Source organism: Babylonia areolata, chromosome 21 (assembly GCF_041734735.1).
Source record: "Babylonia areolata isolate BAREFJ2019XMU chromosome 21, ASM4173473v1, whole genome shotgun sequence".
Taxonomy (NCBI): domain Eukaryota; kingdom Metazoa; phylum Mollusca; class Gastropoda; order Neogastropoda; family Buccinidae; genus Babylonia; species Babylonia areolata.
In genome coordinates, this window is record NC_134896.1 from 2,713,233 (window position 1) to 2,727,430 (window position 14,198).

The 14,198-nt window shown below is 45.8% G+C and overlaps 1 protein-coding gene across 3 annotated transcripts in view; it reads right to left on the reverse strand.

Moving 5' to 3' along the window:
* The window catches only part of LOC143296140 (vacuolar protein sorting-associated protein 54-like), a 56,752-nt gene that overhangs the window by 17,382 nt on the left and 25,172 nt on the right, over positions 1 to 14,198 (reverse strand). The window contains exons 13-18 of one of the 3 annotated variants that reach the window (XM_076607936.1): positions 13,884 to 14,005; positions 10,955 to 11,084; positions 8,274 to 8,405; positions 5,847 to 5,896; positions 3,527 to 3,642; positions 821 to 856 (exon numbers count right to left, since the gene is read on the reverse strand). In XM_076607936.1, coding sequence (XP_076464051.1) covers positions 821 to 856; positions 3,527 to 3,642; positions 5,847 to 5,896; positions 8,274 to 8,405; positions 10,955 to 11,084; positions 13,884 to 14,005 — 586 coding nt within the window. Of the gene's footprint in view, positions 1 to 820; positions 857 to 3,526; positions 3,643 to 5,846; positions 5,897 to 8,273; positions 8,406 to 10,954; positions 11,088 to 13,883; positions 14,006 to 14,198 lie in introns of all 3 variants that reach the window. The other 2 variants (XM_076607937.1, XM_076607935.1) reach the window with 2 other exon arrangements.

Here is a 14,198-nt window from a genome sequence, read left to right on the forward strand (position 1 = left end):
ACACACACAACTTGTCACTATGTATTGACAAAAAATCTCTCTGTAACACACACAACTTGTCACTACATGTTGACACAAATATCTCCATAGCACACACATGTCACTACATGTTGACACAATCTCTGTAACACACACAACTTGTCACAACATGTCGACACAATCTGTAACACACACACAACTTGTCACTACATGTTGACACAAATCACTCTGTGATGCACACACACAACATGTCACTACATGATGAAACAAATCACTCTGTGATGCACACACACAACATGTCACTACATGATGAAACAAATCTCTCTGTACCACACACATGACTTGTCACTACAAACCAATAATCAATATCCTCACACGTTTGTAGCAAGGTATCTGATAATCAGTTTCCTCACACCTCTGTAGCAAGGTATTTGATAATCAGTTTCTTCACACCTTTGTAGCAAGGTATCTGATAATCAGTTTCTTCACACCTTTGTAGCAAGGTATCAGATAATCAGTTTCTTCACACCTTTGTAGCAAGGTATCAGATAATCAGTTTCTTTACACCTTTGTAGCAAGGTATCTGATAATCAGTTTCTTCACACCTTTGTAGCAAGGTATCAGATAATCAGTTTCTTCACACCTTTGTAGCAAGGTATCTGATAATCAGTTTCTTCACACCTTTGTAGCAAGGTATCTGATAATCAGTTTCTTCACACCTTTGTAGCAAGGTATCTGATAATCAGTTTCTTCACACCTCTGTACCATGTCATTTGATAACCAGTCCAACACCTCTGTACCATGTCATCTTATAACCAGTCCAACACCTCTGAAGTATTACCTGTATCAGGTCTTCTCTCAGGCACAGACAGGTTACCTGAAAAAACAACAAAAACAGTCAGACATGTGTGAGCAATCCCTTTTTTGATTTCATTTCAAACAAACAGGACCAGTTCATATAAAAAAAAATTGTGATTTGAAGGTAAGCTTTAATCACACTGTGAACAATCAACCAACAATTCAGACAAACATAACAACAACTGAAATGTCAATGAACACACAGACACACCAAACTGAGACCCCCAAGCTGTAACAACCTTCACCAAACTGAGACCCAAGCTGTAACAACATTCACCAAACTGAGACCCCCAAGCTGTAACAACCTTCACCAAACTGAGACCCAAGCTGTAACAACCTTCACCAAACTGAGACCCCCAAGCTGTAACAACCTTCACCAAACTTAGACCCAAGCTGTAACAATATTCACCAAACTGAGACCCAAGCTGTAACAACATTCACCAAACTGAGACCCCCCAGGCTGTAACAACCTTCACCAAACTGAGACCACCCAGACTGTAACAACCTTCACCAAACTGAGACCCAAGCTGTAACAATATTCACCAAACTGAGACCCCCCAAGCTGTAACAACCTTCACCAAACTGAGACCCAAGCTGTAACAACCTTCACCAAACTGAGACCCAAGCTGTAACAACCTTCACCAAACTGAGACCCAAGCTGTAACAACATTCACCAAACTGAGACCCCCCAAGCTGTAACAACCTTCACCAAACTGAGACCCCCCAAGCTGTAACAACCTTCACCAAACTGAGACCCAAGCTGTAACAACCTTCACCAAACATAACAACAACTGAAATGACAATGAACACACAGACACACTTACACCAAACTGAGACCCCCAAGCTGTAACAACCTTGACCAAACTGAGACCCCCAAGCTGTAACAACCTTCACCAAACTAAGACCCAAGCTGTAACAACCTTCACCAAACTAAGACCCAAGCTGTAACAACCTTCACCAAACTGAGACCCAAGCTGTAACAACATTCACCAAACTGAGACCCAAGCTGTAACGACCTTCGCCAAACTGAGACCCAAGCTGTAACAACATTCACCAAACTGAGACCCCCAAGCTGTAACGACCTTCACCAAACTGAGACCCAAGCTGTAACGACCTTCACCAAACTGAGACCCAAGCTGTAACGACTCGACCTTGGCACTTTGTACACTGAGTACTGATTTATCCATGACACCTGCTACACAGCAGATGTGGTGTCGCCGACATGAATGTCTCTGCATGCTCTGACACCTTCTTCAAAATGATACTGAAACTGGTTGCTTCCCTTGGACAGAGTAACTACATCTCCATACTACAGTGAGCACATTCACTTTCGCTTTCCGAGTCAGCTGTGTTCTCACTCGGCGCTCTTAGCTTACTGGCTTTAGCCTCTATGTAATTCACTGGTGTCTAGAAGGGATCTGAGTGTGTCTGATGCTGTGTGTGTTGTGTGTGAAGCATGGCTGTGACAGTGTTGTAGGGCTGGTCCATGTTGTGTGTGAAGCATGGCTGTGACAGTGCACACAGCTGTTGTAGGGCTGGTCCATGTTGTGTGTGAAACATGGCTGTGATAGTGTTGTAGGGCTGGTCCATGTTGTGTGTGAAGCATGGCTGTGACAGTGCACACAGCTGTTGTAGGGCTGGTCCATGTTGTGTGTGAAGCATGGCTGTGACAGTGCACACAGCTGTTGTAGGGCTGGTCCATGTTGTGTGTGAAGCATGGCTGTGACAGTGCACACAGCTGTTGTAGGGCTGGTCCATGTTGTGTGTGAAACATGGCTGTGACAGTGTTGTAGGGCTGGTCCATGTTGTGTGTGAAGCATGGCTGTGACAGTGTTGTAGGGCTGGTCCATGTTGTGAGTGAAGCATGGCTGTGACAGTGTTGTAGGGCTGGTCCATGTTGTGTGTGAAACATGGCTGTGACAGTGTTGTAGGGCTGGTCCATGTTGTGTGTGAAACATGGCTGTGATAGTGTTGTAGGGCTGGTCCTTGTTGTGTGTGAAGCATGGCTGTGATAGTGTTGTAGGGCTGGTCCATGTTGTGTGTGAAACATGGCTGTGACAGTGTTGTAGGGCTGGTCCATGTTGTGTGCGAAGCATGGCTGTGATAGTGCACTCAGCTGTTGTAGGGCTGGTCCACAGACACTGTAGTGCAGCTGTACTCATAGGGTACAAAGTGTTCATGACCTTTTTGCCAGCAGGTGGTTTTACTCCACTGATGGGCCTTCATGGCCATGTGCATGTGACTGGTACCTGTCAGGCAATGTGGTCAGTGTGACAGGTACCTAATGTGGTCAGTGTGCAAGTACCTGTCAGGCAACATGGTTAGTATGACAGGTACCTAATGTGGTCAGTGTGACAGGTACCTGTCAGGCAATGTGGTCAGTGTGACAGGTACCTGTCAGGCAATGTGGTCAGTGTGACAGGTACCTGTCAGGCAATGTGGTCAGTGTGACAGGTATCTGATGTGGTCAGTGTGACAGGTACCTAATGTGACAGTTACCTGCAGAGGCAATGTGGTCAGTGTGACAGGTACCTAATGTGGTCAGTGTGACGGGTACCTGTGGAGGCAATGTGGTCAGTGTGACGGGTACCTGTGGAGGCAATGTGGTCAGTGTGACAGGTACCTGTGGAGGCAATGTGGTCAGTGTGACGGGTACCTGTGGAGGCAATGTGGTCAGTGTGACGGGTACCTGTGGAGGCAATGTGGTCAGTGTGACAGGTACCTGTGGAGGCAATGTGGTCAGCCAATGCCTGGAACTCTGCCGGAACGTCTGCCTGTTTCCACCGCTCGTTGTCCAGGATCAGACTGAAATCATATACACTCAGACTGAAATTATACATACCACACCAACACCACACCACACTACACAAACACGCCACAAACACCACACCACAACACAGCACAGCACAGCACACCAACATCACACCACACCACATCAACACCACACCACATCAACCACACCACACTACACCAACACCACACCACACCACACTACACCAACACCACACTACACCACACCACACCAACCACACCACACTACACCAACACCACACTACACCAACACCACACCACACTACACCACACCAACACCACACCACACCACACTACACCAACACCACACTACACCAACACCACACCACACCACACTACACAACACCACACTACACTACACCACACCAACCACACCACACTACACCAACACCACACCATACTACACCACACCAACACACCACACCACACCAACACCACACCACACCACACCACACCACACTACACCACACCAACACACCACACTACACCAACACCACACCACACCACACTACACCAACACCACACCACACCACACCAACACCACATCATAACACACCACACCAACACCACACCACACGAACAAGTGGAGTGATAGCCTAGAGGTAACACGTCCGCCTAGGAAGCGAGAGAATCTGAGCATGCTGGTTCGAATCACGGCTCAGCCGCTAATATTGTCTCCCCTTCCACTAGACCTTGAGTGGTGGTCTGGACGCTAGTCATTCGGATGAGACGATAAACCAAGGTCCCGTGTGCAGCATGCACTTAGCACACGTTAAAGAACCCACGGCAACAAAAGGGTTGTTCCTGGCAAAATTCTGTAGAAAAATCCACTTCGATAGGAAAAACAAATGAAACTGCACACAGGAAAAAATTTTTAAAATGGGTGGCGCTGTAGTGTAGCGACGCGCTCTCCCTCGGGAGAGCAGCCCGAATTTCACACAGAGAAATCTGTTGTGATAAAAAGAAATACAAATACAAATACCAACACTACATGATCACCACACCCAACACCACACCTATACCACACCACACCAACACCACAACACACCAACACCACACCACACCAACACCACGCCACACCACACCACACCACACCAACACCACACCAACACCACGACACACCACACCAACACCACACCAACACCACAACACACCACACCAACACCACACCAACACCACAACACACCACACCAACACCACACCACACCAAAACCACACCAACACCACACCACACCAACACCACAACACACCAACACCACAACACACCACAACACACCACACCACACCAACACCACACCACACCAACACCACAACACACCACACCACACCAACACCACACCACACCAACACCACACCACACCAACACCACAACACACCACACCACACCACACCACACCACACCACACCACACCACACCAACACCACAACACACCACACCACACCAACACCACAACACACCACACCACACCACACCACGACACACCACACCACACCAACACCACAACACACCACACCACACCAACACCACGACACACCACACCACACCACACCAACACCACACTAACACCACACCACACCACACCAACACCACACCACACCAACACCATACCACAGCACACCACACCACACCACACCACAAGACACCACACCACACCACATCACACCACACCACACCACACCACACCACACCACACCACACCACACCACACCACACCACACCACACCACACCACAACACACCAACACCAACACCACACCACACCACACCAACACCACACCACACCACACCACACCACACCACACCACACCACACCACACCACACCACACCACACCACACCACACCACACCACACCACACCACACCACACCAACACCACAACACACCACACCACACCAACACCACACCAACACCACACCAACACCACAACACACCACACCACACCAACACCACACCAACACCACAACACACCACACCAACACCACACCACACCACACCAACACCACACCAACACCACACCACACCAACACCACACCACACCACACCAACACCACACCACACCACACCACACCACACCAACACCACACCAACACCACACCACACCAACACCACACCACACCACACCACACCAACACCACACCACACCACACCACACACCACAGCAACAGTCACTGTCAATCAAGGAGAGAAACAATGGTCACCTCAGCTTGTTTTTCCTCTCCTCGTGGAAGCGTGTCACAAACCTGTTGGCCTGAAAAATAACACCACTCACTTCATCATGGGAAACAAAAAGTGTTTGATTAAAACTTCATGAAAAGATAACTTCAGTGGAAATTATAACCCAAATGATAATCACATAAGAAAGAACAGAAAAAAACACAAGCTATTTTCCTCACAGACATCCGTGCATGTAAAAAGTGCACACATGCACACACTCACACACACATGCACTGCACACAAACAATCATGAATACTCAAATGCATTTTATATACACACACTTACACATCCACAAAGAACAAAACAACTATAATCATGTACATAAGTACATTCAGGCATATATACACACTTTTTTTCACACACGATCATATTTACTCTCACACACACTCTTTCACACTTGCTCACATTTACACATACATCCACTCTAAAAATCACTTCTGTGAAATGATGATAAACTGGTATCTTTCTTTGTCAGACAGAAATCATAGCCACAGACTAGTTCACTGTTTGGTTGAGGTGACCCTCCATTGTTCGCACTGTATGGTTTAGGAAACTTTTACCTGTGGTTGTGATTTTAGAGTAAAATGCATTTCTTTCTGTTCTATAAATGTGATGTGCCTTGAGCATTATCACATTTTAACCTTTCCCATACATCGTCGGTGTGCTCACACCCAGCACACGTTTTTTGCTCTGTAACTCAAGTCATCTTGAAGCCACTTCCATTAAATTTCATGACTTTGTTTATAATGTATCATACTACATATCACCTGAAAATTATTTTTTTTATCAATAAACACAGAAATAAATATACAGTAAACGTCCCAGTACGTTGTGGGTGTGTGCACACCCATACTCTCAAAGAGTAAATTTTGCGCGCCGTACGTCATGGGTGTGGAGCCACCCATACTTACAAAGAACACCTTGCACGCCACACGTTGTTCATGTGACGTCACTCATGCCTGCTAGAGAGAAGGAGGGAGGGGAGGGGGGCAGGCACTGGTATGAAAGTGCTTCTTGCCCACCGTTCAGAATTAGTGCCACCGAGATCAGGCCAGATTCACTTCCGTCTGCTACTACCTTTTTGTCTGTTGTGCATGATATACTTGTTCAAGTCTGCAGTTTTACTCTGAAGTTTAATTCATTTCAAAAATGGATATCTATTGTACTTGATAAAAGAACTGATTTAAATATAATTTAGAATGAATTGTTTTTCTTGTAAAAAAAAAGAAAAAAAAAAGAAAAAAAAAGGGGCATCAGAACTGATTGGTACTGGCTATTTTTATCTAACTGGAAATTTTTGAGAACTAGACATTATTGTATGTCTGAAATCCGTTGACCTACATCTAGTTGATACAGAATTTTTTTCTTATTCCAATCAGTTCAAAACAAAGGAAATCTGCCTATGAAGAAAAAAAAAAGTGGCAGGAATGCCGACATCTTGGTCAAGGGAAAGGGGACTGATACCAGTGCCGCCGGCATCAGTTGAACTCCATACAGTAAACACACCGTGCTCATGTATGTCATGGCACCATGCGATAAGGGAGGGGGAGGGGGGAAAGAATGGGAAGGGAAAGAAAGACTCACACTTGTGTGGGTACTTTTACTATCCTTTCTGACAGTATATGGAATGGACACATGTGTGTTTGTGTGTGTGTGTTTGTGTGTGTGTGTGTGTGTGTGTGTGTGTATCTGTGTGTGTGTATCTGTGTGTGTGTGTATCTCTGTGTGTGTAGAGGATGGGGTGTGGTGTGTGTGTATCTGTGTGTGTGTATAGGATGGGGTGTGGTGTGTGTGTATCTGTGTGTGTGTAGAGGATGGGGGGTGTGTGTATGCACATAAACACATAAACACCCTGTGTCAATGGTTGTGTAACAGTAAGCTGTACTGTAGTGACACAGACACATCCACACACAATGACACCACACCACCCTGTGTCAATGGCTGTGTAACAGTAAGCTGTACTGCAGTGACACAGACACATCCACACACAATGACACCACACCACCCTGTGTCAATGGCTGTGTAACAGTAAGCTGTACTGTAGTGACGCAGACACATCCACACACAATGACACCACACCACCCTGTGTCAATGGTTGTGTAACAGTAAGCTGTACTGTAGTGACGCAGACACATCCACACACAATGACACCACACCACCCTGTGTCAATGGTTGTGTAACAGTAAGCTGTACTGTAGTGACACAGACACATCCACACACAATGGCACCGCACCACACCACCCTGTGTCAATGGCTGTGTAACAGTAAGCTGTACTGTAGTGACACAGACACATCCACACACAATGGCACCGCACCACACCACCCTGTGTCAATGGCTGTGTAACAGTAAGCTGTACTGTAGTGACACAGACACATCCACACACAATGACACCACACCACCCTGTGTCACCTGGCTCTGCAAGCTGCCCCTCAGGGACACAGACGCACGGCCACACACGCTTTCTGTGTCGGCCATGAATCGCTCCACCTCTCTGGACAGGTTGACGAACTCACTGGAGGACAGTCGCTCCAAAAACCCGTCCTGAACACACACAGACATCAGTCAGTCTGAACACACACAGACATCAGTCAGTCTGAACACACACAGACATCAGTCAGTCTGAACACAGACATCAGAAAGACATCAGTCAGTCTGAACACAGACATCAGTCAGTCTGAACACAGACATCAGTCAGTCCGAACACACACCAGTCAGTCTGAACACACACAGACATCAGTCAGACTACACACACACAGACATCAGTCAGTCTGAACACAGACATCAGTCAGTCTGAACACACACAGACATCAGTCAGTCTGAACACACACAGACATCAGTCAGTCTGAACACAGACATCAGTCAGTCTGAACACACACACATCAGTCAGTCTGAACACAGACATCAGTCAGTCTGAACACACACAGACATCAGTCAGTCTGAACACACACAGACATCAGTCAGTCTGAACACACACATCAGTTAGTCTGAGCACACACAGACATCAGTCAGTCTGAACATACAGACATCAGTCAGTCTGAACACACACAGAGACATCAGTCTGAACACACACATCAGTTAGTCTGAACACACACAGACATCAGTCAGTCTGAACACACACAGACATCAGTCAGTCTGAACACACACAGACATCAATCAGTCTGAACACAGACATCAGTCAATCTGAACACACACAGACATCAGTCAGTCTGAACACACAGACATCAGTCAGTCTGAACACACACATCAGTCAGTCTGAACACACACAGACATCAGTCAGTCTGAACACAGACATCAGTCAGTCTGAACACACACAGACATCAGTCAGTCTGAACATACAGACATCAGTCAGTCTGAACACACACAGAGACATCAGTCTGAACACACACATCAGTTAGTCTGAACACACACAGAGACATCAGTCTGAACACACACAGACATCAGTCAGTCTGTACACACACAGACATCAGTCAGTCTGAACACACACAGACATCAGTCAGTCTGAACACAGACATCAGTCAGTCTGAACACAGACATCAGTTAGTCTGAACACACACAGACATCAGTCAGTCTGTACACACACAGACATCAGTCAGTCTGAACACACACAGACATCAGTCAGTCTGAACACACACAGACATCAGTCAGTCTGTACACACACAGACATCAGTCAGTCTGAACACAGACATCAGTCAGTCTGAACACACACAGACATCAGTCAGTCTGAACACACACAGACATCAGTCAGTCTGTACACACACAGACATCAGTCAGTCTGAACACAGACATCAGTCAGTCTGAACACACACAGACATCAGTCAGTCTGTACACACACAGACATCAGTCAGTCTGAACACAGACATCAGTCAGTCTGAACACAGACATCAGTTAGTCTGAACACACACAGACATCAGTCAGTCTGAACATACAGACATCAGTCAGTCTGAACACACACAGAGACATCAGTCTGAACACACACATCAGTTAGTCTGAACACACACAGACATCAGTCAGTCTGTACACACACAGACATCAGTCAGTCTGAACACACACAGACATCAGTCAGTCTGAACACACACAGACATCAGTCAGTCTGAACACAGACATCAGTCAGTCTGAACACAGACATCAGTTAGTCTGAACACACACAGACATCAGTCAGTCTGAACATACAGACATCAGTCAGTCTGAACACACACAGAGACATCAGTCTGAACACACACATCAGTTAGTCTGAACACACACAGACATCAGTCAGTCTGTACACACACAGACATCAGTCAGTCTGAACACACACAGACATCAGTCAGTCTGTACACACACAGACATCAGTCAGTCTGAACACAGACATCAGTCAGTCTGAACACAGACATCAGTCAGTCTGAACACACACAGACATCAGTCAGTCTGAACACACACATCAGTCAGTCTGAACACAGACATCAGTCAGTCTGAACACACACAGACATCAGTCAGTCCGAACACACACATCAGTCAGTCCGAACACAGACAGAGATCAGTCAGTCCGAACACAGACAGAGATCAGTCAGTCTGAACACACACAGACATCAGTCAGTCTGAACACACACAGACATCAGTCAGGTCTGAACACAGAAAAAAATATACAGTGCTTTACACTGACACAGGAGTTGCCTCACCCTGGCAATATATTATACACTCCAAATTGCACACATGAACCAGCACACCAAAAAGTACAAAATATTCTATATAAAAAAATGTTATGTTGTTTCCCTGGTTTTTCAATAATTACAAATATTATGTTGTATGTCTGTATGTCTTAAATAATTATAACTCGAATAAAAATGTTTATTAAAAAAAATAAGTAAATAAAAAAGTACAAAATATGCCATATAGGCACACACATTCACACACACACACACACATATGCACAAGTGAGCAGAACACACAAACACAAACACATACACACAGACATGCACACACTCAAACACACACACACACACACACACACACATGATGCTGCACAACACAAACAAACGTAAGATGTATCTTATGTACTTTACTCCCAAAGACGATAATAGAGCACAGCACACACAGGACAACATGTCCGTCACCTTTGCCCTTGCGGTCATGACCTTGACACAGCGGTCGTGAGCGTAATCACAGATGGTGTTCAGCATGTCCCTCAGGGACGCTGTGGTTTTGTCGTACTCTCCCTCCGTGATCATTACGTCCATGTCGTCGCTGCTGTCATCACATCGTCATCATCACATCATCTCTGCTGTTAACCACAATGCAGTCATCATGACATCGTCACTGCTGTCAGCCACTTCGTCATCATGACATCATCGTCACTGCTGTCAGCCACATCGTCATCATCACGACATCATAATCACTGCTGTCAGCCACTTCATCATCATCACATCATAATCACTGCTGTCATCACTTCGTCATCGTCATCATCATTACAGAGACATAATAGCATTTTGACATGACTGATAATGTATAGTATCAGACCACAAAAAACACACACAAAAAACAAACAAACGGAGTTTAAACACAGGGTTTATAAGTAACAGGAAAGAAAGGGACTGATAAAAGAAAATTTTACAAATTAAAGTTCAGTTCAGTTACCAACACCAACAGAGAGAACAGCAATATAAAATAAAATAAATCAAGAGGGAAATGACAGAGTGGCGGCTGACTGTGGAGTGTTTAAATCTGGGAACACATGCACAGTGGATCGGAGGTAGATCCGTAACACTGACAAACACACACAGTGGATCTGAGGTAGATCCATAACACTGACACACACACAGTGGATCTGAGGTAGATCCATAACACTGACACACACACACAGTGGATCTGAGGTAGATCCATAACACTGACACACACACAGTGGATCTGAGGTAGATCCATAACACTGACACACACACACAGTGGATCTGAGGTAGATCCATAACACTGAAACACACACACAGTGGATCTGAGGTAGATCCATAGCATTGACACACAGTGGATCTGAGGTAGATCCGTAACACTGACAAACACACACAGTGGATCTGAGGTAGATCCATAACACTGACACACACACACAGTGGATCTGAGGTAGATCCATAACACTGACAAACACACACAGTGGATCTGAGGTAGATCCATAACACTGAAACACAGTGGATCTGAGGTAGATCCATAACACTGAGAAACACACACAGTGGATCTGAGGTAGATCCATAGCACTGACACACAGTGGATCTGAGGTAGATCCATAGCATTGACACACAGTGGATCTGAGGTAGATCCGTAACACTGACAAACACACACAGTGGATCTGAGGTAGATCCATAACACTGACAAACACACACAGTGGATCTGAGGTAGATCCATAACACTGACACACACACACAGTGGATCTGAGGTAGATCCATAACACTGACAAACACACACAGTGGATCTGAGGTAGATCCATAACACTGAAACACAGTGGATCTGAGGTAGATCCATAACACTGAGAAACACACACAGTGGATCTGAGGTAGATCCATAGCACTGACACACAGTGGATCTGAGGTAGATCCATAGCATTGACACACAGTGGATCTGAGGTAGATCCATAACACTGACACACACACACAGTGGATCTGAGGTAGATCCATAGCACTGACACACAGTGGATCTGAGGTAGATCCATAACACTCACACACACACACACACACACAGTGGATCTGAGGTAGATCCATAGCACTGACACACAGCGGATCTGACACAGATCCATAGCACTGACACACCGTGGATCTGAGGTAGATCCATAACACTGACACACACACAGAGTGGATCTGAGGTAGATCCATAGCACTGACACACAGCGGATCTGAGGTAGATCCATAGCACTGACACACAGCGGATCTGACGCAGATCCATAGCACTGACACACAGTGGATCTGAGGTAGATCCATAACACTGACACAAACACACAGTGGATCTGAGGCAGATCCATAGCACTGACACACAGTGGATCTGAGGCAGATCCATAACACTGACACACACACATACGACCTGAGGCAGATCCCAAACACAGACATATAAAGGATTTGGTGCAGATCCAAGTGCAGATCCAAACACAGACATATAGAGGATTTGGTATAGATCCAAACACAGACATACAGAGGATTTGGTGCAGATCCAAACACAGACATACAGAGGATTTGGTGCAGATCCAAACACAGACATACAGAGGATTTGGTGCAGATCCAAACACAGACATACAGAGGATTTGGTGCAGATCCAAACACATACATAGAGGATTTGGTGCAGATCCAAACAGACATACAGAGGATTTGGTGCAGATCCAAACACAGACATACAGAGGATTTGGTGCAGATCCAAACACATACATAGAGGATTTGGTGCAGATCCAAACAGACATACAGAGGATTTGGTGCAGATCCAAACACAGACATACAGAGGATTTGGTGCAGATCCAAACACATACATAGAGGATTTGGTGCAGATCCAAACAGAGGATTTGGTGCAGATCCAAACACAGACATATAGAGGATTTGGTGCAGATCCAAACACACACATACAGAGGATTTGGTGCAGATCCAAACACAGACATACAGAGGATTTGGTGCAGATCCAAACACAGACATACAAATGGTGCAGATCCAAACACAGACATACAAAGGATTTGGTGCACATCCAAACACAGACATATAGAGGATTTGGTGCACATCCAAACAGACATACAGAGGATTTGGTGCACATCCAAACACAGACATACAAAGGATTTGGTGCAGATCCAAACACACACATACAGAGGATTTGGTGCAGATCCAAACAGACATACAGAGGATTTGGTGCAGATCCAAGCAGAGGATTTGGTGCAGATCCAAACAGAGACATACAGAGGATTTGGTGCAGATCCAAACACAGACATACAGAGGATTTGGTGCAGATCCAAACACAGACATACAAAGGATTTGGTGCAGATCCAAACACAGACATACAGAGGATTTGGTGCAGATCCAAACACAGACATACACAGAAACATGGAGATGCTCTGGTTCCTCCAAGGGGCTGTGGTCTGAAGCAGCAGTGGAGGTTGGATGTTTGGTTCTGCCTGACGCGATGCCCACCACATCCAGGGCCACGCCATAGAATGCCTGAAACAAGGACACAGGGCACTTCACAGCACTTCACTTCTGAAACAACGACACTGGGCACTTCACAACAACACTTCACTTCTGAAACATGGACACAGGGCACTTCACAGCACTTCACTTCTGAAACATGGACACTGGGCACTTCACAGCACTTCACTTCTGAAACATGGACATAGGGCACTTCACAAAGCAC